We start from the raw sequence: 24,390 nt of genomic DNA on the forward strand, positions 1-24,390 counted from the left end.
TGCGAGTATGTTGATCTGCCAACAATCATAATACTAGCAGCAACACACATATCATGTCTAGGACAAATTGATGTTCAAGCCCCTCAATATACATCGAGTTGGGTTGTAAACATTGAAGTTTTTAGTTCAGTGGGACCTCTATGTATATATATTCATTAGATTCTTAATGTCCTATCCAATTGTTATAATGCAAGCAGTACCACGTGGGGCACTGTTCAAGGGATGATTAATTTCATCATGTGATTTGAGAAAGAATGTATCCTAGTTCAGCAATCTGGCACATAGTGAACTAAAATTGTCATTTGCACACTTTTCTCAAAGGGGCCGGGGTGTTCGGCTAACCATCCCACCCCCTGAATCACATGGAGATGAGTACCCTGGGCGCTAGGTTGGACAAGTATGGTAACCATTATAGTAGTAGAGGTTTACCATTAGAAATTGTTTGTGGAGGGAGGGGGGGGGTGGGTGATCAACATTGTCTCTTTGCCAATAGGCATTTACATTGATAGAGATCAATCATAAATCTATGGTATGTTCAATGTTAACCAAGCCACTTAACAACATTTAACCATTAATCTGTTCACCACCATACCTGCCCAAATGTTTCTGCACTTTTTTCTTATATTCCTCAATAGTTCTGGAAATAAATCCTAATTTTGTAGCCAACAGACAAAATTTGAGTCAATTTTTGGTTATTTTTGTCCCAATCTTCTGAAGGAAAGTGAAGACTATTAACAATACTATTTTGGATCAAAATCTCATGATGATGTGGGTTAATGTAGTCTCAACTACAACACCTCACACTGGCAGGACTTGTTAGCATTAGTCAAAAGCACAGACTACCAATTTTTTTGCCAGGGCTACTATTTTTGTCTCATATGTGCGAAGCACCTAATGAGAGTCACTGCAGTGTGTCAGTGAATCAGATTTCAATGAAACTTAATACATAGATGCTCTGGATTAATGCACAGACCTGTTTAGTTATTGGTTGAAATCTGTGCATATTAATGACAATTTTTGCTTTATGTGTATTGAAGATGTGCATCTAATATAGTAAATACATATTCCTTATTTATACTTCATGTCTCCAATGACCTCAGGACACAAGAGTTAAGCTATCTTTGATTCAAAATTATAGTAACCCAACAGGACTGAATAATAAAAACTATTTCTACACTGATATACTAAAATAACTAAGTATGTCTTAAACAGAGTGAGTTGGTTATTTCCATGTCTTCACAATTGTGTGCATGTCTTCAAGTATCAAACCACTGATACTGATGGTCAATCCAGCATGTTGTCCAGCTGTCAGCTTTTGTAATTAGTAGCCCACTCAGGCTTCCAAGAAAAAGATGTTTATTTTGAAGCCCTGATTAAGATATTGTTTTCCAGTGTTCATCTAGTTGTGGTCATGGTACCCGCACACGGTTACTGATATGTGCAGCAGTAGAAAACAGTAGAGCAGTGACATTACAGGAGAGTGACTGTGATCCATCAACCAAACCAAATGAATCAGCAGTCTGCATTGAAGAATCTTGTGAAATTCAACCTGAATGGTTTTCCACAGAATGGTCTGAGGTTAGATATATTCATTCACTCTTTCATTCACTCTTTCATTCACTCACTCACTTAATTACTAGTCCCTGTTTGGATCTTGTCGGAAAAACTGATTAGTTTCACCTCTGTACTTCTGTGTATCTGCCTGTCTGTTCATACCTGTATCAGTCATGCCTAGGCAAATTTAATTGAAACTTCACGCATACAAATGTACATCATACAGTGTGTCATACATATATGCACATTCATTTGTTTCATAATTCAATTCAAGATGGCCGAATAGTGTCCATTTTGATTTAAATTCATTAAAAAATAAAGCACGTCTGCCTTTTCGGGAATGTACATTGGTATGTACATTAGGACCTTGATGCACATTGCTTTCTTTCCCTTATTGGGCCTGAAATGGTTACACCCCTGATTATATATATTACCAACAGGGACTATGTCATTTCAATGTCTTGAGTGTATATCATGTATATATTTAATTGACATCACCCACTATGGAAAGTGTTTGTGATGTAATCAGAGTATATCATGTATATTGACACCAATGAATTCATGTTTTCTTGGCAGTGTTCTAGGAGTTGTGGACGAGGAATAAAAAGACGTGAAGTTAAATGTTACTTAGATGACGTACCAGCGTCTGGTTGTGATTCTGATAATAAACCAGCTGCGGAGGAGGAATGTGAGCAACAGACATGTCCAAGTGGAAACCTAGGTAGGAACATCCACCACAACTCAACTCAAATCTGTCTAAACTGAAACTTGTCTATACTGATACTTGTCTAAACTGAAACCTGTCTATCATGTGACCTGTCTATCATGAAACCTGTCTATAATGATACCTTTCTAAAATTGTAACTTGTCTAAATTGAAACTTGTCTAAACTGAAACCTGCATGTCTATAATGAAACCTATTTTAAATTAAACCTCTTATGTTACCAGTCTAAATTGTAATTTGTCTATAATGATACCTGTTTAAACTAAAACCTGTCTGAAATGAAACCTGCCTATACTGAAATCTGTACATAACCTGTCTCAATTAATTGAAACGCACATTTTACACAAATCTCACATTTTATGTAACAAAAGTTGATTTATCCATTATTTTCTCCTTTTTCATGCTCTGTTCAACTGCATGTTGGTAACCCTCCACTTGTGGTTGCTGTGATACTATCTCCATGGTGATAACAGAAGAAGACTGTGAGGACAATCCAACTGCCAATTGTGCCTTGGCATTCGATCTTGATCTGTGCCAGCATTGGTATTACGAAAAGGCATGCTGTGGCTCGTGTAAATCAAGAAAACGTTGATCTGACAACACTGTCATTATAAATATACTGCCATACAAGTTTTACCACATTTTTCTGTTTCTGCCATATATTTATATTATTTCAAAGCTAGTTCTACTTTTTCAATTTCACTTGGAATTAACACTCCAAATTTCCATTACTGTTATATATAGTTTTGTATATAATTTAGGACTTAACTGTACTGATATTGATGTCAAAACTGTTACTTTTGATCGCATTGACAGTCATTATGCCGATTTTTCAAATACGTATTTTCGACATTGCAGGTCAATAAACATGCCTTGAAGCTGACTTTAAAAAACTAGTAGGTGGAACATTTCACTATCTTGTTGACTTTGATCGTGAATAAATGGCTTTTTAAAATTACCATATACAAATATATAGTAAAAACCTGTGTGTTTGTTTTTATTTGTAGGCGATTGTTTTATTTTATGTTACTTGCTTGGTTACAAAAGTCTGGTTGGCAAGAACTGGTCCCACATTATCGTAAAATCTGTATTAGAAGCTGCATCCCTAATAGAAGTTGCACCCATTTTTTTAGAATAATTGAGAACCAAAAGCCACATCTCTATTGCATTGTACCATTTTAAGCTGCGGTTTCTAATACAGATTTTACAGTATATAGTGGCATTGTTCCTGTTAATAAAATAACTCATGGGTAATATTGTTGAAAACATATGACACAGTGTGTCGGTTTATTAACCATGACAATAAATTTATTGCAGCATCATGAAGAATGAGGTGGTTGCACTTTTGTCGCTATGGAAACTACCAGTATGTATAACATGGGATAAAATGTACAACTTTCGTCCATTCTTTGGAAAATTAGCATATTCAGATTAGCAGCATGCTATAATTATCGACCAATCAGTGTAGACGCTCACAGACAATGAAGGGAAATCGTATATCAAACCAGTTCAGAGTGGGCAAGGGGTCAATCATTAGAAATCATGGGGGGGGGGGGTGACCAGGGCAATTTTTTTTTTTCATGGTGTCTTGTCTGAACATTCTTATGCCAACAAGTTTTGCCTGCAGCCACCTCCATGATTTCAAATGGCAAAATTGTTGACAATAGAAGTTGAGGGCGCTGTCCATAAGTTATTGATAATTCATGAACAGCAAATGGATATAATTTCAATATAGCAATTGGTATTATCATATGCATGACATTTTCCATGTTCTGGTAAAATAACAGATTGACGAATAAGAGCATGGATCATGCATGAGCCGAGACGGTCCCAAGTGGGTCCCGACTAACGTGAACACAACTGCTGTAATCCCTCTGCAAACACAAAGGATTAAACATTTCAGCATGTGCCGAGATCCCATAAAATGAATGAATGTAGCAATTGCTCCCAGATTATGTAAGATTTAATCTTAGATTTTTCTCACATTTGGTGGGATTCTGTGATTTTATTCAAACTTTGTACACATTTGATGTGATAAGTATTACCAGAAGGGTACTTTTTCAATTTTTTGATTCATGTACATTAGTAGTATTTTGGGAAACTTCTGGTCAAAAGAAGCCTGTTTCTGATAGAAAAAAATGTTTACCACATCATAACACTGAAATTCTTTGACAGATTTTCACAAAATTACATACAGAAGTGTATCACTAAAGCTACAGATCCACGTCAATTTTGTTTTGGGATCTGTGCATGTTATCGTTAATTTTTTGAAAAAAAGTGTGTGCCACACACTTTGACTTATTTTCACGAAAATTTTGTTCAATTTTGTTTTTGATTCTGTACATGTTGAAATTATTAAGTAAGGTTTATATCTATATAAAGAGTTTATGTGTGTAATTAGTTTGGAAAGAAAACAGTGAAATAAAATAGCAGTATTGGCTCATCACTTTATATTTTGCTTTATTTCACTATTTTAGGTTTCAATATACAATAAAACGGACAAATACTGCAAATTCTCAACAAAAATTAATATATATTAAATGCAAATCCACAAAAAAAGGAAACTTAAGAAAAAAAAATCTCATTTTCTGACAGAAGTACAAAAATATAGGTCAGCATTCTTTATGCTTAGAATTTTATTTTGAATATTGATTCAGAATATTTTTATTCTTATCAGTGAGTCTGAATCAGAATTTAATTCTAATAACATTAAGCATTTCGCTACCTGTCATAGCGGCTTGATATCTTGAGTATAATTTTTAACGGTAAGAAAATTAAAAAAAAAATTAATTATTTTGTCACCAGGATTATGTTAAAATTGAATCATACTGTAAATTAGCAATATTTTCACAATAAATCATTTGTGACAATACATGAATGTCTGAATATGACTTAAAAGGTTAATTTCTGTACCTGCATTAATAGTTTCATGTCAGTTTGCATGAAACTTGGTTTGTCACCCAGAAATGCACTCTGCCTAACTTTGTATGCCAACCCACAATACAGTCTACCTAACTTTGTATGTCGACTAATAATACAGTCTACCTAACTTTGTATGTCGACTAATAATACAGTCTACCTAACTTTGTATGTTAACCCACAATACAGTCAGCCTAACTTTGTATGTCAACCCACAATACAGTCTACCTAACTTTGTATGTCGACTAATAATACAGTCTACCTAACTTTGTATGTCGACTAATAATACAGTCTACCTAACTTTGTATGTCAGCTAATAATACAGTCTACCTAACTTTGTATGTCAGCCAACAATAGTCTGCCTAACTTTGTAATATCAGCCCACATTACATCCTACCTAACTTTGTAATATCAGCCCACAATACAGTCAGCCTAACTTTGTATGTCAGCCCACAATACAGTCTGCCTAACTTTGTATGTCAGCCCACAATACATTCTGCCTTACTCAAAATTGTTGTCTCATACGTAAATCTTTATGAGGTATAAAATCTTAACTCTAATGACAGCAAATACTTTTTTCAACAATCTATTACAGTAAATTGTGTTTTTGAGAGGTAAATACAGAATTGTTAAGTTATACAATATTCAAAATGACAACTTTGTACAAATACACGTCTTAGAAATTTACAAATGAATATACAATATTTACATCTCTTTGAATTAATAAAAAAACAGAGCTGACTTAATACAATAAAAACTTTAAAGAAGTTTTTTTTTCATTAATGCTTCTAGTCATTATGGATAAATTTTAATAGATCAACATAAATTACCATATTTTCATATATGGTTATTTACTTTCTAAACACTGACAAATCATTGTTGAGGAAAAAATTGGAATGACATCTTGTTCTTTGTTTGGACATGCACATTTGCATACATTCTGTTCCAATTCAGCATAAGTGAATATATTTGTTGCAATAAATCTCACAATATTGACAATTTTAGATTATCTTTTTAAAAAACAAATATCTTTTTCTGTTCTTTAATTTTAAAAACACAATAAATTCTTGGTATTTTGCTGAGCGAAAGATTACATCAAAATAAATGACAAAGAGCAAATAAAAAGAAGGGGTAGCCAAACTTGATTCCACATAACATTAAACCCTACTTTGGCAGCCATGTTGGATTGGAAAAACAGTGGCCATGTTGGATTGGAAAAACAGTGGCCATGTTGGATTGAAACACGGTGGCCATGTTGGATCGGAAAAACAGTGGCCATATTGGATTGGAAAAACAGTGGCCATGTTGGATTGAAACACGGTGGCCATGTTGGATCGGAAAACGAGCAAAATACATGTAATTGTAATCAAAACATAAGTATCCCAAGTGTTTTTTCAGAATATAAAACAAATAATAAAAGAATAATGCGGAAGGTTTCAGGAAATTCTTCTTCCAAAACAATTGATGAATAAATAGTGAATGTGTTAAATAAATAGTGGAAATGTTGAATGGTGAATTTCAAACTGATTTTAATTAAGACTAATGCTGAGAAGCAAACATATACTGTACCAGTATACTGTACGTAAATACTGGGAAGTAAATATCTCATTGCGCTTACAAAGTGGTGTTTGGATGTGAGCGCCCTCTATGGTGTATTTTCTTTTAATATTGTTTTTGTTTTTGAAATATTTCACCTTGAAATTTTTGTAACTCTAATGTAATACAAGTTTCTATTTTCAGACTACAGTCTGCGGTGTATAGTTTGTAACTGTAAAAAATACTTGGATACTCCCTGTATTTGGTGCATTTGGTAACATTCAATACAAGGAGCTAAAACGTGAAAATATGTACTCCTTTTATTAAATGAAAATTTAACGGTTTTGTAAATTTCCTTGAAATTGATTTTAAATGGTTCTTTTTTTTTGTACTTTTGAGAAGTTACAGATTTTTGCCATACTACTAGTGGGAATTCTTCACTGACATCATAAGCAGTCTCAAGAATTATCCCTAGTATCTAAAATTAAACAACGGTGGTCGTCGCGCAGCCTCTGTTCATATTTTGTGGAAACAAACAATGTATTTTACATACGTTGTGTACATCACTATGGCTCCTACATCGAACACAGCACAGTGCAACGACCACCACACTTCAACATTGAAATCCAAAAGATTCAAAATGGCCACTCTGGAGGTTTCAACATTAGGGATCAGTATGTTGATTTCATACTCTGAACAGATTCGCCGTGTATATTCAAAGAATCTGCGTTAATTGCTGTTACAAAGTTGAAAACCTTCAGGCATGTGTGTACGAATCATTCGATATATTGTCTTACAGTGCAATCATTCTGATTTCCCTTCAAGAAATCTTGAATATCAGCCGTTGATATCAGAGAAAAATATAAAACAAATAATATAGACATAACTGTAATTTACATGGTATAAATATGTATATATAATTGTTCCTCCTACAGATTAGCCCTCAGCATTTAGGTTGTACTGCTATTAAGTGGTTTGGTGCTCTTGTCTGATTTGTATTCCTGTCATCGTTGTTTTAATGTACTGTCTGATGCATCATTCGTGATCTCCAGCATCTATAATATCATTCGTGTCGTCTTGGTTACCATGCATATACTGCTGTACTGCAAAGCAAAGAATAGGCTCTGTTAATGTATATTGATAAGGGGCAGACCATTTAATGAGGAGGGGGTATTGAATACAGAACATGTTACATCAGGGTTCAAATGTAAGGGGCAGACCATTTATTTAGAGGGAGTGTTAATTATTGAAGATAATACATTAGCTTTCAAATGTAAGGGGCAGACCATTTAATGAGGAGGGGTATTGAATACAGAACATATTACATCAGGGTTCAAATGTAAGGGGCAGACCATTTAATGAGGAGGGGGTATTGAATACAGAACATATTACATCAGGGTTCAAATGTAAGGGGCAGACCATTTAATGAGGAGGGGGTATTGAATACAGAACATGTTACATCAGGGTTCAAATGTAAGGGGCAGACCATTTATTTAGAGGGAGTGTTAATTATTGAAGATAATACATTAGCTTTCAAATGTAAGGGGCAGACCATTTAATGAGGTGGGGTATTGAATACAGAACATATTACATCAGGGTTCAAATGTAAGGGGCAGACCATTTAATGAGAAGGGGGTATTGAATACAGAACATATTACATCAGGGTTCAAATGTAAGGGGCAGACCATTTAATTTAGAGGGAGTGTTAATTATTGAACATAATACATTAGCGTTCAAATGCAAGGGGCAGACCATTTAATGAGGAGGGGTATTGAATACAGAACATATTACATCAGGGTTCAAATGTAAGGGGTAGACCATTTATTTAAAGGGAGTGTTAATTATTGAACATAATACATTAGCTTTCAAATGTAAGGGGCAGACCATTTATTTAGAGGGAGTGTTAATGATTGAACATAATACATTAGCGTTCAATGCAAGGGGCAGACCATTTAATGAGGAGGGGGTATTGAATACAGAACATATTACATCAGGGTTCAAATGTAAGGGGCAGACCATTTATTTAGAGGAAGTGTTAATTATTGAAGATAATACATTAGCTTTCAAATGTAAGGGGCAGACCATTTACTTTGGAGGGAGTGTTAATTATTGAAGATAATACATTAGCTTTCAAATGTAAGGGGCAGACCATTTACTTTGGAGGGAGTGTTAATTATTGAACATAATACATTAGCTTTCAAATGTAATAAGGGGCAGACCATTTACTTTGGAGGGAGTGTTAATTATTGAACATAATACATTAGTGTTCATAGTTAGCCACATGCATACTTAAACTGTTTATATAGGTGGAAATGCTCAGTAATCTACGTCATGATGTTTGACTTTCACAGTCTTGCTGCATGTTGCCATCTGCTGTCTCCAATCCCCTTCCCAAGGAGCAATATAAAAGCTTTTAAATAATCTCTTGTAGCGCAATGACTTAAAGTCTGTCACTTTTCTCATACTCCCACAGATATGAACTTTAAATCGAAAAAATAGTAATTTGAATGTGTTTATAATTGAAAAAAAGGAAATTTTGAAAACAAAAATTGTTGTGGGGTAAGAGGAATGAATATTCTTACATAGACTCAATAATGTAAAAAAAAAAAAAAAAAAAATATTTTGCTTTCCTCCACTACCTGCCCCCAATTTCAAATGGGGAAACCCCTAAATGTTGAGAGACACACTATATATCTGTATGTGAAAATTGAAGTATTTAGCTTCATAAAAGTAGAATTTGATGAAAAATGAAGACATTGTCAGTTTTTCAATTAGTGGCATTATTTTCTCTGCCCATTAGATCCATTAGTTAATTCTAAGATACACAGAATAATGTAGGTACAAAGTCTGCAATCAAACTGGTCTCTGTCTAAGGTTGAACCATTTGTTGACAGGGGTGACCATAGAGTGCATGTGCTGAGTCAATTGTTAACAGGGGTGGCCATAAAGTGCAAGGATTGAACCATTTGTTGACAGGGGTGGCTAGAGAGTGCAGATGCTGAATCATTTAACAGGGGTGCCCATAAAGTGCAAGGACTGAACCATTTGTTAATAGGGGTGACCATAAAATGCAACGATTGAACCATTTGTTAACAGGGGTGACCATTAAGTGCAAGGACTGAACCATTTGTTAACAAGGATGGCCATAGAGTGCAAGGACTGAACCATTTGTTAACAGGGATGACCATAAAGTGCAAGGATTGAACCATTACAAAACTACAGCTTTTTGTGACAATTTCTGGAAAATTAAAGTACTAGTATCGAACTGCATCCATCACAAGACGTTAATAAAAGATATATTTATCAAAAGGTTGTTTTCATTGAAACAAAATTCCATCCAGTGTTAAGAATCTTAATAAAAATATCAGATGCACATGTTTTTAAAGACCGAGTAACCTAATTAAAATACTGCTGTACATATTCTGGAAGTGTCTCAAGACATTCCTTGCAACTTTAGACAGGAATACAATAAAAAAAAAAAAATTTTTATTGTCATGCATAAAAGTATAACATGTTGAGGTAGTCATAAATTCTTACATTAAAATTGATTTATGTACCAAGCGTTAAAATGACGGTAAATAACAGATGAAATTAAATCAAATGCGATTCTAATTTTTTAACAACTGAACAATTGAAAGAAGGGGCACGAATAAGTACACTGATTCTTTCAATCGAACGCTACATTGTAATAGTGTCTGATCTAAGAATGAAAAGTGTTCAACTTTGACCTGAAAATGACACTTTTCCAAACAAGGCATCCATAACACATTCAGACATCTCTTTACGGGGTTTACAAACAACAACAGAAGCGCGTAATCAAATATGAAGCAATTAATAATAATTAATTTCAATAAACATGAAACCCACTCCCAGGGCTCAAAATATTTACCTTTGATAAATAATTAACTTAAACAATTTTGTCATAGGTTTATAAACTTGTAACCATGGAGATTTTTTCAAATAAACCAGAATATGTTACGCCAGTAATTGTATCCAGATAGGGACCTATTCTGGTATGAAGGTTTGGCACATGAATGACTGCTTGACCTGTTTGTATCATACTGCGTTTCTCTGCTTTTCAAATCATAAAATAAAAGAACAAAACATTGTTGCAAAGTGACATACTCTGGTCCTTTTCATCAAAGCACTATTTGTAAACATTTAATATGGTCCACTACAATTGTTGACTTTACCACTGAGGGGGTATTTTAGTTATAAATAGAAACATTGTCACCTTCATCTGCAGGTGTTTGATATTGTAAATTTTAACCATTTTAATACTGTCATTATTCTACTGGTGTTGCCATTCTAAGCCATTCAAAAAAAAGCAAGCAGATAAGGCCAGGAAAAATAAATTCTCTGTTTCTCGTTTCATGGAAATTCTCGAGGCGATTTTTTTTTTTTTTTTTTTTGAATACTGAGCTAAAATGGGGGAAATTTGAAACAAGTGTGAGTACAAGCGCATTTTGGAATGCTTTAGAAGAAAAAAAACGTTTGAGGCGTATAGTTCAAAATGATGCGTGCGGAAACGAGAAACAGAGATATTTTTTTTCTCAGCCTAAGCTTTCATCGTCATTTTGAACTTCAATGTTAATTTGTGTTCAATTGTAATTTAAACAGGGATGGGTTTTTTTTGATGTACAAATGCTTCTTTTTTTTGGCATTGTTTTTACAATAGTTTGGCACTCCTTTTAAAACTGGCTAATTTATGATTTTTTAAAAACAACCTATAAACTCAATTACAGTTAAAATCATCTGGCCTATTACAAAGACTCATTTAATGTCACTAGTGCAGACAATAGCCTCAACAATCTACAACAGCCAATCAGTAAACACTGCACAGAGCAGGTCAAGCCAATCAGGTCACTGAGCGAGTGAAGTCGATACAAAAAATTTGTAATTGTGGCACCAACTTTGGAGTATGGTAAATATCGAGGCTCTAGCTATATACCGGTAATTTATGGCTTTCACCTGTAAGTTTTGGTTTTAACATCACAATAACAGACTTCGCCATTTCTAATTCTCTCAACCTCAACTTGGCAGCACACAGGATTCATTTCCTCCATATGTAACGGTGATCGAATTCTCATAAAATTTGTAAAAAGCTGCTGATAAGTTAGTGAGAATGTTACTTGTGTTCCTAAAGTATAGATTTTAAAAAATCTACTAAATCATTTTTGATAAACTATGTTAATCATTTTTGATAAACTGTATTAATCATTTTTGATAAACTGTATTAACCTTTTCAACACCAGTTCCCTCGTTTCATTACAAATTCACAAAATAGTCCTGTTTATAGTCTGCACTTTCCTTCGAAAGATTGGAACAAAAATAGCCAAATTTTTTGAGTAAAAACTGAAAATTGTCTCAAATTTTTTCTGTTAGCTCCAAAATTAGGGTTTATTTCCAGAAATAATGAAGAATATGAAAAAGTGCAGAAAAATTTCAGCGAGAATGTCTGGTGGTGAAAGAGTACCTGTACCCGTATGCAAATGAACTCAAAACATGCTAAAAAGAATTTGATGCACTTGTAGAGAAAAATGCATGTATGGATTTAATAGGATCTCCAAGTGTTAAATTATGATATCAGATTTATTAAACTTGTGTACAGAAGTAATTAATTTTCATAGAGACCTCACCAAAGGCTCAGAACAAATGAATATTACTACACTCGATCAATAAATCTGAAATCAAACGATTACTCACTCATTGGGATCCTCTGTTTACGCCAAAATGAACCAGAATCATTTTTGCTTCTTTTTTAAAAAATTGTGACCAACAACTTCAGCTAATATGAAATTTGGTCCAAAATTAACAATAAAATTATGGAAAAATACATAAAAAAATTCCAAAAATGTTGGGTTAAGAGCTGCATTAATATTCAATTTTTTTTTTTTTATTCAGGAGTAATAAATATATATTTCTTAATGTTTTATTTTAAAATACATTTACTCCGTCTTGCCGAATCTAATAAGGATTTATTTTTGCCCAAGGGCAATATGTATATGTCATCAAGATTAGTGTTCACTGAAAACGCTGTTTTCCCCTTGAGGTATTCACAACAGTGATGACAGATTACGCACGACGCATCTCAACAAATTGCTGTTTTCGACTAATCTGCAATAGTATAGAATAAAGTACAGTAGAATATAGAATAGAAAAGTTGCAAATTTGTAATAATTTTTCTATAATTTTATTTTGGAATAAATTGCGCAATTTCTAGTTGGCTACAGGCTTGACCATTGGCTATGACCATGATCACTACAAGCTTGTCTATTGCCTTATATCGGCTTGACCACTGGCAACAAGCTTGACCACTGGCTAGAGACTTGACCACTGGCTACAGGCTTGACCACTGGCTACAGGCTTGACCACTGGCTACAGGTTTGACTACTGGCTGTAGAAACCTTACTTTGGCATTCAAAAAGTTGAAGAATAAGAAAAAAATAACATTTCTTTTTTGATTCAAGCGATTTATTGAAATTCTACTTAGCTAATACGATGTAAGTATAATTATATTGGAATGGAATTTTACAATTCAGCTAAAGTACCGCTAAGAAATAAAATATGTGTTTAGCTGAAAACTAACAGTCATCGAATTACTTCAGATCTACAAATTTAGTGCTATTTTACAGTTATTTGGGTTTTTATTTTCTAATTTGCTATAAGCATATATGAATAAATGTAATCTGGAATCCAGGGCTTACAAATCCCTCAAATCCAGCAAGCTGAAAGTTATATATTAAATATGCAAGTTATATGAAATATAAGACTATATGCAAAAGCATTATAATAAATCAACCACATTTTCCAAAAAAATATTACGGATACCTGGGAATAATCAAGAATTTTGATATTATGTCAGATATTTTATATTTTTAAAATTTTTTACTATCATACTCAACAATTTTGATATTATTATGTTAAATTTTTACATTTTTACAATATTTTACCACTTTATTCAACAATTTTGATATTATTTTGTTAGATTTTAACAATTTTTTTACCAGCTTATTCAACATTTTGATGTGTCAACATCTGCGTGTCTTTTTCCATTGAATACAAATAATTCAGGGTCAACAATTCAAGACGTCTTCGTTATTCAAATACCACCTACACTTCATTCAACGATGGCCATATTGTTCGATATTTGAACGCCTTTCATCGTCTACTGTCAATGCAGACTATATTATCACAACGTCTGAATAAAATATCGTAAAAGGATGAATTGTTGAACAGAGGCCAAGTCAAGTCACCTTTACATGCATAAATGGTTTTGAAATAATCCTGTAAAGACTGCTTCATTAATTCCTCCTCAATACATCCACACAAATAGTTTACAATCTCCCACGATTGCCGACCGCATTGTGGTTAAAAATAAACAATTCATATGTAGATATTCGACTAGCTTGTCATCGCAGTATGTATTTTTATCAGCATTTAATCTTTTCACCACAAGACTTTCCCATTCAAATTTTCTGCACTTTTTTCTTATATTCTTCAATATTTCTGAAAATGAACTCTAATTTTGGAGCCAACAGACAAAATTTAATAAATTTTCAGTTTTTACTCAAAAAATTTTGATATTTTGGTTCCAATCTTTTGAAGAAAGTGCAGACTATAAATGGGACTATTTTGTTAATTTGTGATGAAAAGAGAGAACCTTTTGAGCATCAGTCAGCTTTTGGCGCCATCCACAAAATGATTTTAAACAGTCAGCTTTTCTCCACATGACATGTTGAAAAAAATTGACAAACCTTTAGATTAAAAACGATACCCAAACTTGTCTGTATGTCTCAAAATGGTGATAAAATTTAGTGAAAATTTTACAAAATGTGAAAGAATTTGCAGTTATTTTTTGGCGGGAATATATCTGTCACTCAAAGGCATAAGAGTATATAAGGATGGAAGAGGCAAACATTGCTCACACAGATTCCCTGGAATGTGGCCAAGTTATTCCCAGTGATTCAATTTGAATGCATGTCTAGAGCAAACAATTGGGATTACTAAACCATTTTCAAAATATAATACTAAACTGTATGTATTTTAACTACTTTTCAATTCAAAATGGCCACTCGTGTAAAGGGCTTAATACTATTGGAAAATGTAGTCATTGTTTCCATGGAAACACATTCAGGTACCTTTACTTTTTCATTTATGTGAACCTTACACTCATCAAAACATCAAAAAATTTAAACTTATTTAAAATTGTTAAGTTAGTCGTGTCCATTTTTAAATTGCTGACAGTCGCAATATTATGGTTTGATCCTACTGGTATGTTAAGATTGTGCCATATGGTTTAGGCATAAACAGTATCAGAATTAAAGCGAGAGGGTCGTCACCTGCGCACACACAGAAATTGAGTCCCAAGCAACGATAACAACACACGCTAAAAACGCAAAGGCCCATGGTTAGATGCTTGTTTATAAACAATGACATGCTATGGCCATCTGACGCATGTGCAGGTGATGACTCCCCCCGCTTTAAAACAAATTTCCTCCAAATATTTTACTTATGACAAAATACAGTCAGTTATGGTGTAAGAATTGCTTCACTCAAATAACTAACCCGCTCAGCATTTGAATGATGTCATTGGTCATGTTAAGTTAACATTATTCACGCAATATACAGCAAGAATTACTTGATGTTAATTATAAATAAATTACTTTATTTTCTCTTGAGCGATAAATCTGTTTTCTCTTCAGCGATAAATCAGTGATATAGGGCATTGACCATTATTAAATCTCAAAGGGAGGAATTAAAAAACAAATTATATTTTCCTGTTTGTATTTTTAAACTATACATCTTATTTTTCAGAATGATCATGCTACAAATTTTTTTTTTTTGCTTTTTCTCAACAAAAAATTCTGGAGGTTTTATATATTTTTTTCTGTAATTTTAATTTTAAAACTTGTTAATAATGTGTCTAGTGAAAAATACTACGTACAACGAATGCACTGAAATATTGTATGTTTTATATCTGAATCCTACCATTACATATTCTCTACACATACCCATTACTGAATTACTTATTGCATCCTAAAATCACTGTATACTTATCCATGACTATAATCCGGATGCAGTCAAGAAAAAAATTAAGTTAGTTGTCTGCTCCAAATAAATCATTTTAATGTTAACTCACTTTGGTATTTTTACAGCAATAAAAAATGGGGTCAGCAACATTCTTTGAAAAAAATGACTTTTTATAAAATAATCTGGTAAAAAATTTACTAATTTTAAAAAGTGAAAATTATTTACTAATGAATTTTTGCAGTCAAAATAATTGTTAATTTATACACATATTTTGATGAAACTTTTTGTTTTATTTTTGGTAATATTTTATTCTTTATTATTAAAGGATTAATTATTCACTGGGTTTTAATTTTGCTTATTTCGCTGACTGGAAAATGCGCTAAATGAAAACCCAGTGAATATGTAAAATTTAGCATAGAACACATTATCTAAATAATAAAAAAGTGAATTTAAAACCCACTGAATATGCCTGAAATGGTAAATCAGCAAAATTTAAACCCAGTGAAAATTAGTCATTTTACAGTATTCACAGAAATCTGAAACAAGCTTTTTTTAAAAAAAAGCATACATTATCAGCATAATAACCCTTAAAACGCTACATGCATATCTAATAAATGATGACATGAATGTTAATATCCTCTTGTGAATTGAATCTTGTCAATTTCTGTATACTTTGTAATAAATCAACTGGATTCAGCATAATGAATACATGATGAATCTGAAGGGTAATTTAATCAGGGTGACAAGATCACGAGTGTGGGTGTTCTTTATAGCAAAAAGACTGGTGTAACCTAACTGGAATATCCTACGTCATATTCATCAGAAATATGGTGATTCTTGTTGAAAATAAACTAAATTCACTACAAGGGTTTCAGAAAAGCCATTTAAAAAAATTATGGTTTTATAAACATAAAATAATCAACAAATCAGAATAAATGTTGTAATATTACCGCAGAAGAATACATTCTCATGAAATAGATGACCCAGTCTGTGTGTGTGAATGGGAGACAATCAATCGACATAGGTGAATTGATCGGAATCTGATAAGCTTTGCAGCACATCATGGAACACCGCGTAAATTATTATAGCCAATCAAGGTTTGAATAAAACATTTGATAAATATTTTATAAACTACATTATTTGAAACTACTGTAGAAACTAAATCTTTATAAGATCTTATAAGATCTTCTTTGAAATTCAGATGATAAATATAGATTTCATATATGTAACTGTATTTATGTTCAATTTGCAATGTTTCTGAAAATCTAATTTTCTTCAAATTGTATATTAATTTCACTTCAATTTTAGTTTACACTATTTTCGCTGAAGGGGAATTCAGTGAAAATAAAATTCAGTGACTATCTTTTGTTTCTATATTTTACAGTCAATTGATAAAAAAATCAGTGAAAATAAAATTCCATACAAAACAGTCAAAAAGTCTTTTCAGTGAAAATTAAATCCAGTTAAAATAAAGTATTTTACAGAATGATATTTTTTGTTTCATAGCAATGTATAAGCCACATCTCTTTAGTGATCAAAGTAAGTATTAATAAAATACTGTAAAAAAATTAACATTGAATTTGGTAAAATAAAATTGGTAATGGTACAGACAATCCTTCTTGTCTTAGAACCTGAGTAAATAGTTACTGTAAAAATTTAATAAATTAATTTTCACTGAAAAAACTTTTTGGATTTTTTGTATGGAATTTATTTTAACTGATTTTTGATGAATTTATAAGGTTTATAAAATATAGGATTACTTTCACTGAATTATTCCTTCAGTGAAGATAGCAAAAATTAATTCCAAATGAAAATAAAGAATTTGACAGTATATCATTGCAGTATATCATACACACACACACATGGTAATTTGCCATATCATGACTTCAAAACTAATTTTGAACTTTCATTTGATTTTTGAAAAGAGTTTCTTATTACATAATTCATAAGTTGTCAGTTTAATAAATGGTAAACAAATTATTACCATAAAAGCAGCATTCCCAATAGAATACACACCCATTATTTTTGAACAATTGATACCCAAAATGTCACCATTTCTCATATGTGTAGGTGCTCTAATAGAAACCACATTCGCGGAGGAATCTACTACTGAAAAAAGTTTATAAAAATTTGTTGAAATATAAGAATAATTTTTTTAATGTCAATTGATTTTTTTAATTTGTTTTAGGCAATGCTTTACATCTTTACATTATTTTAATAACCTAATTTTATCAAATAAAGATTTTAACAATTTATTACAATTAGAGGACTTTTTTTTTTATATTTATAAACATTTTCTGCAGTGGACTCATATTAGAGGACTTTATCAGGGAAATTAAAACCTGGTAATTAATTACACTACAATGCTGCATTATGCATTCACAAACGATGAAAAAATAATTAATCATCAGATTTTTATTTCAGATTTGTGAACTCTAAAGAGACAATAACAAACTGAATTAAAATTCAGTAACCTTAAATCCGGGCAGACACTGAATCACAGGTAGTGTGTAGACTAAATTTGTGTATGAATTTACTTATGTTATATCATTCAAGACGGTATTGTGCAATATTGTGTAATTTCCATTCCTTAGACACGCATGCATGTTTTCAATCAACCCATTCACTGCGCTATCTAGTATTCAGACTTCATATAATAGTTTTAACTCTATTATGTAAGTGCTTTATCTCCTGGATATTTCAGGCAGTTGAATTAATACTGAGGAAATTTGTAAATTTTTTATATATAAAGCAATTTATTATATCAATCATACGACAAATTTGTTTCCAAGGTAACAGAGAGCTATGTTATATTGCACTCTAGTGGCCATTTTGAAATGAAAAAATAGTAAGAAATAGTTTGGGTATATTTGTTGTACATATTATAGCCTTGCAAAATGTCATAAAACTTTCTGAAAAATCCAAAAAAGATTGAAATTGTCTTATTTAAGATTAATATGCATAAAAATAGTTGTCAGCAGATACACAGACAGCATGATGTATCAGCTGTTTTAATTTTATGCAAATTGGTGAAAATTACGAAATTTTGTAGCAGTGAAATTTCCTCTGGGGACCTACGTCAATGACTTTTGTAAAATTTGTCTTCACAATGGACATAAAATCCTGAATTGTAAAAATATCTTGCAGCGCCAACTAAACGGATTACTGTATGTTGTATTTAGGATCCGTAACAAAGATGCAACTGTGTGGTTATGCAGACTGCTATTGTGTCCAATGACCTGAACTCTGTGATCAGATTGCCTCCATTTTTATTTTGTTAGTAATTTCTGTTTCTGTGTGATATGACCACTGCAACTGTCATATTTCACAATTAAAGTGACCCACATGATATTTTACCTATTAAGTTAACAAGAATTTATATTTGTATGGCCTAAATTATTTCCCAGTGATCACAAATGCCTACGTAGCTCTATAAATTACTGCACCAGGTGTTAGAAATCTTAATTTAGATAAAAAAAAACATTCATAAAAATGCTGTTGAATATCATTTATCATTTAATAGTCCTATACCAATCCTATATCAGGTAGCTCTTGCATCCTCTCCCCCAATATCAAACAACACACCACCCTCCCAACCCTCAATTTCAATTTTCCACCGCATCCAAGATTATATCAGTCTACCGGTATCTATCTAGTATATCACACAACAAATCATAATTAAGTAAATTTCTGTGACTATAAATATATATTTATGTAACATGAGATTGATCCTTTGAAATCATGGGGGTGGCTGAAAGGTTTGAAAAAAAGAATTGCAAGCTAGACACCGAGAGAAAAAAAAATTGCATTCAAGTTGTTGCTGGAGAAAACATGTTGGCACATTCAAGAAAAAAAGAATATTCAGAAGATACCACGAAAAAAATTGCACTGGTCATGTTCTTCCCCCCCCCCAATGATTTCAAATGTTTGACCCCTGACCCAATCCTTCCTGTCAGCATATAATCATGCTAGTCAACATATAAACCTTAGTAACGCATTTAAATAAAATTGTGAAGTACAAAAAAAAGGGAAAAAAATCAGACTAAAATCCATTTATTTAGAAGTTAATCTGAATAATCATATTATGTAAGGCAGCAGGTCAGTGACGTCAATTATTATGCGTATTAGCGTCGAGTCTCACGAGATGTATTTATTTCAAATACAGTGAAACTGGACTCGATGTCTTATACACCCTGAGCAATGAGCAGGTGGTGTGTTGCCGTGACAATTTTAAAACTCATTCTGAGGTCAGAATTAGCAATAAAAATAAAAATACGTGCTGACAAATTAAACGACTTTTATCTGCATCACTTGAAATATCGATATCTAAAACTATAATCTGTTCATTGTTTTAATTCAAACAGTTTTGTGCATGTTTAAATAATTTATTTGATATTGTATCTTGATGAAAACAATAGTCCATTTGGTAACAACCTAGCAATATTTAAGTAAATCTGGGGTGCATCAAATTAGCCATATGTATAGGTAAATCTGGGGCTCATGCGCATCAAATTAGCCATATGTATAGGTAAATCTGGGGCTCATGCGCATCAAATTAGCCATATGTATAGGTAAATCTAGGGCTCATGTACATCAAATTAGCCATATGTATCGGTAAATCTGGGGTTCATGCGCATCAAATTAGCCATATGTATAGGTAAATCTGGGGCTCATGCGCATCAAATTAGCCATATGTATAGGTAAATCTAGGGCTCATGTACATCAAATTAGCCATATGTATCGGTAAATCTGGGGTTCATGCGCATCAAATTAGCCATATGTATCCGTAAATCTTAGGCTCATGCACATCAAATTAGCCATATGTATAGGTAAATCTGGGGCTCATTTACATCAAATTAGCCATATGTATAGGTAAATCTGGGGTTCATGCGCATCAAATTAGCCATATGTATAGGTAAATCTGGGGCTCATGCGCATCAAATTAGCAATATGTATAGATAAATCTGGGGCTCATGCGCATCAAATTAGCCATATGTATAGGTAAATCTGGGGCTCATGCGTATCAAATTAGCCATATGTATAGGTAAATCTAGGGCTCATGTACATCAAATTAGCCATATGTATCGGTAAATCTGAGGTTCATGCGCATCAAATTAGCCATATGTATCCGTAAATCTTAGGCTCATGCACATCAAATTAGCCATATGTATAGGTAAATCTGGGGCTCATTTACATCAAATTAGCCATATGTATAGGTAAATCTGGGGTTCATGCGCATCAAATTAGCCATATGTATAGGTAAATCTGGGGCTCATGTGCATCAAATTAGCCATATGTATAGATAAATCTGGGGCTCATGCGCATCAAATTAGCCATATGTATAGGTAAATCTGGGGCTCATTTACATCAAATTAGCCATATGTATAGGTAAATCTGGGGCTCATGCGCATCAAATTAGCCATATGTATAGGTAGTGGTGCAGCGACTATGGGACCCATATATCAACATTATTTGTTGCAGTAACTGTGCATGGGACACATATCAAGTACAATGTGGTGCAGTGGCTTGTATTATTCTGCTTGCGTGCCCAACAAATTAATATTTAAGTTTAATAACCACATAGGTTGTCATTGTTACCCTAGAATAGTGTCCAGTAAGTGACTTAAAAAAGATTATTTTAGAATTTTCTCATAATGGAAGTAAGTTTGATCCACTATGATAGTTGAGATTCAAAAATAATTTGTTTAAAGTTTTTTTTCAAAGTGAGCAATAATTAATATTAAAAACATTTAAATTGTCTTCATTTATTAATCTGAATTATTTTGAAAATAAATTTAGAGTCAAGTTGATAAGGGCCACCTAGGTGGTTGAAAAACAAACATCACTTAAATGTAGTCCTCATAATGCCACAATTTAACTTTACTCATCAATAGAAAAAAAAAACAGATGCCAGTTTTTAAATGACATTATCTCAGCTCCATAGAAATCATGTATAGACAATTCTGGTATGTCAAGAGCAATTGAATAGATCGGTACAGAAATCAGTCATCATATACACCGGTCGTATCACCTCGTCCTCCGAGAACCATCATTAGGCAAATAGTGTCTTGATGATTCATATTGAATGTCATTTTTATATATTTTACTGTGGAATACTTTATTTTCGCTGGAATTAATTTTCACTGAAAAGGCTTTTTGGGCGTTTTGTATGGAATTTATTTTCACTGTTTTTTGATGAGTTTAATGTGAAATATAGGAAAAAAAGTATATTTGCTGGATTTTATTTTCACGGAATCATCCCTTCAGCGAAAATAGCAAAAATAAATTCCAAGTGAAAATAAAGTATTCTACAGTATATAGTCTCTATTCAATCATTAGTATAATTATATACATAATGACAAATCTCTCACACATCTGAATGTCACATGCTGCACACCTGCACATTTACAAATTTTAGGAGAATATTTCAATAAAATATATGAGAATCAAAAAGAAGGTGGTTGTTGCACTGTGTCCTGTTCGTTATGGGACACATGTAAAATACATTGTTTATGTGAAATTTGAACATGCTCTGTGCGACGACCACCACCCTTTAATATTTAACAGACAGAGTAAAGGGTTGTTATTCAGCGGAATTTCTATTGTCAAATTTATTTTTTATATCAATATTTTTTTTTATTCCAATGAACTTTTAGATTTATAACATTATATTCATAATCAGGAAAACAGTTCAAGAACTATGAATGAACTGAATAGACACCATTTGTTGGCAATTATTAATAATATTTGAAAATATTTGACTTTATGATAATGCTAAACACGAACAGTTAAATGTATTTTTAATTACTGTAATTCTTTTAATGATTGCAATGGATTTTTCGTCAATGGTGATCAAAAAGAATATTGACGCATAACTATTATTATCAACTCAATCAGTTCTAGAGAAAAGATTAATTGAATTTAAAGATAATTTAAGGAATTTAAATAATTTCTGTTGTACAATGTGTGGTTTAACTGATAGGGAAAAAAAATTAACATTTTTGGAATATTTTGATCACTGAATTCTTTTTCTCACGCAATCTGTTTTAGTAAAACTAAGTAGTCTTAATTATTTCCCCTAATTCTTTCTATGAAAAGAAGAAATCGCTATAAAATAAATTCTAAAACTCAGAACTAATTACAAATAATTGTACAATATGGCATCATTTTATTTATAAAGCATCCTTGAAATCACTCTTTTTAATTTATTTGAATTTTTATTTGAATTAATTCAAAACAACACATTGCGGCTCACGACTTACATACTAGTGCCCTTGACATACATTGTATGTGACCTCATTGATGTCATGGAGTTGGAATAAATTTTGCATCCAAAAATCACTTGAACTGCGGGGAAATTCACATATCTTAAGGGACGACGTCAAAAGATCAATGTCGGATAAAAAACTTATTTGCATTTGTTTGGGGGTTGGGGGGTTTTGACCTCAAAAAGTTTCCATCCTACAAAAATGATTTTATTTTTTAATGAAGTAAAAAAAATCTTGGAGTATTTGTAGCACGTTTTTCTCTATCCAATCATAGACAGAAATAACAGAAAATGAAAAAAAAAACACACATCCAAGACGAGAAAATGGTTTGGTCCAAAAGTAAATATGTGCGTAAAATGAGGTGCATTTGTAAAGTCTTTTTACACCCACCCGACAACCAACTGCAATGCCATACTACTGTCCGATTATCACTGAATTTGTATTTAATGGTGAATGTAGTCTGACCCCATGACCAATATTTATTAATTAAGTTTCAGTGGGGGTGGGGGGTTTGAAAAAACTAAAGGAATTAAGTTTTTTATCCGACATCAATCTTTTGACGTCGTCCCTAACAATCTTTGAATATACACATATGGTAGACCCCCTAAGCACATTAGAAAATAAAGTACCACTTAAGTTATTACAAAAAAATAGCATCTGTCTAATGTAACGCCCAGAAAAAAACATTCATATTTTTCATTCATATTCTGTCAAAAATATACCTATCAAATCATATTTTATTGTTTTGTTTTTTTTTGTCAGAATTTTGGAAAAAGTAAAAAATAAATAAAATAAAAAAACGCACACAAATTGAGTATGTCCCAATCCCCTTATCATGACTGTTTTGTCATTGATGGAGCATCTAGAGATTTGCACAGTAGCTTCTTTCATCACATTTTATGCTGAATCGTTGAATATATGGAATATGTCTGATACCCGGTAACTGAGAATGCATAATGTAGCTATAAACTATGACGCTCAAGGTTTTAAAATGTTGCAATTTCTCATTAGATCTATTTGAGACAAATTAAATCAACTTTAATATTATGTGGTAACCCATTGAGAGGGGGGGAACTCATTTACGGGGTAACCCATTTAATATACTTGGAGGACTGAAGTCTGTAACTAATGGCTACGAAAAACAGTAGGGACAATAAGATAAGAATATTTGTTTCTAATAATATTAATAATAATAATAATAATAATAATAATAATAATAATAATAATAATAATAATAATAATAATAATAATAATAATAATAAATAATAATTACTTTATTGCATCTTTAGAAATGTACAGTGTATAGCAGCAAAAAATAAAATATAAATGAAATATAAATGAGATCAATAAGTTACA

The 24,390-nt window shown here is 32.2% G+C and overlaps 2 protein-coding genes across 3 annotated transcripts in view; one reads left to right on the forward strand and one right to left on the reverse strand.

Annotated features, from left to right (window-relative positions):
- LOC100373222 (ADAMTS-like protein 2) overlaps nt 1-3,260 on the forward strand; it is a 50,128-nt gene extending 46,868 nt beyond the window's left edge. For both annotated transcript variants that reach the window (XM_085492233.1, XM_085492234.1), the window contains exons 15-17: nt 1,393-1,578; nt 2,131-2,275; nt 2,752-3,260. In XM_085492233.1, the coding sequence (XP_085348359.1) occupies nt 1,393-1,578; nt 2,131-2,275; nt 2,752-2,870 (450 nt within the window). In that variant the 3' untranslated portion in view covers nt 2,871-3,260. The remainder of the gene's footprint in view (nt 1-1,392; nt 1,579-2,130; nt 2,276-2,751) is intronic.
- Nucleotides 3,261-4,713: 1,453 nt separating this feature from the next.
- The window catches only part of LOC100373072 (uncharacterized), a 57,526-nt gene continuing 37,849 nt past the window's right edge, over nt 4,714-24,390 (reverse strand). Inside the window, exon 3 of the transcript XR_014926859.1 lies at nt 4,714-7,836. The gene's annotated coding sequence lies outside the window, so the exon portion shown is untranslated. The remainder of the gene's footprint in view (nt 7,837-24,390) is intronic.

The sequence above is a fragment of the Saccoglossus kowalevskii genome, chromosome 17 (assembly GCF_978046115.1).
Source record: "Saccoglossus kowalevskii chromosome 17, keSacKowa6.1, whole genome shotgun sequence".
Taxonomy (NCBI): domain Eukaryota; kingdom Metazoa; phylum Hemichordata; class Enteropneusta; family Harrimaniidae; genus Saccoglossus; species Saccoglossus kowalevskii.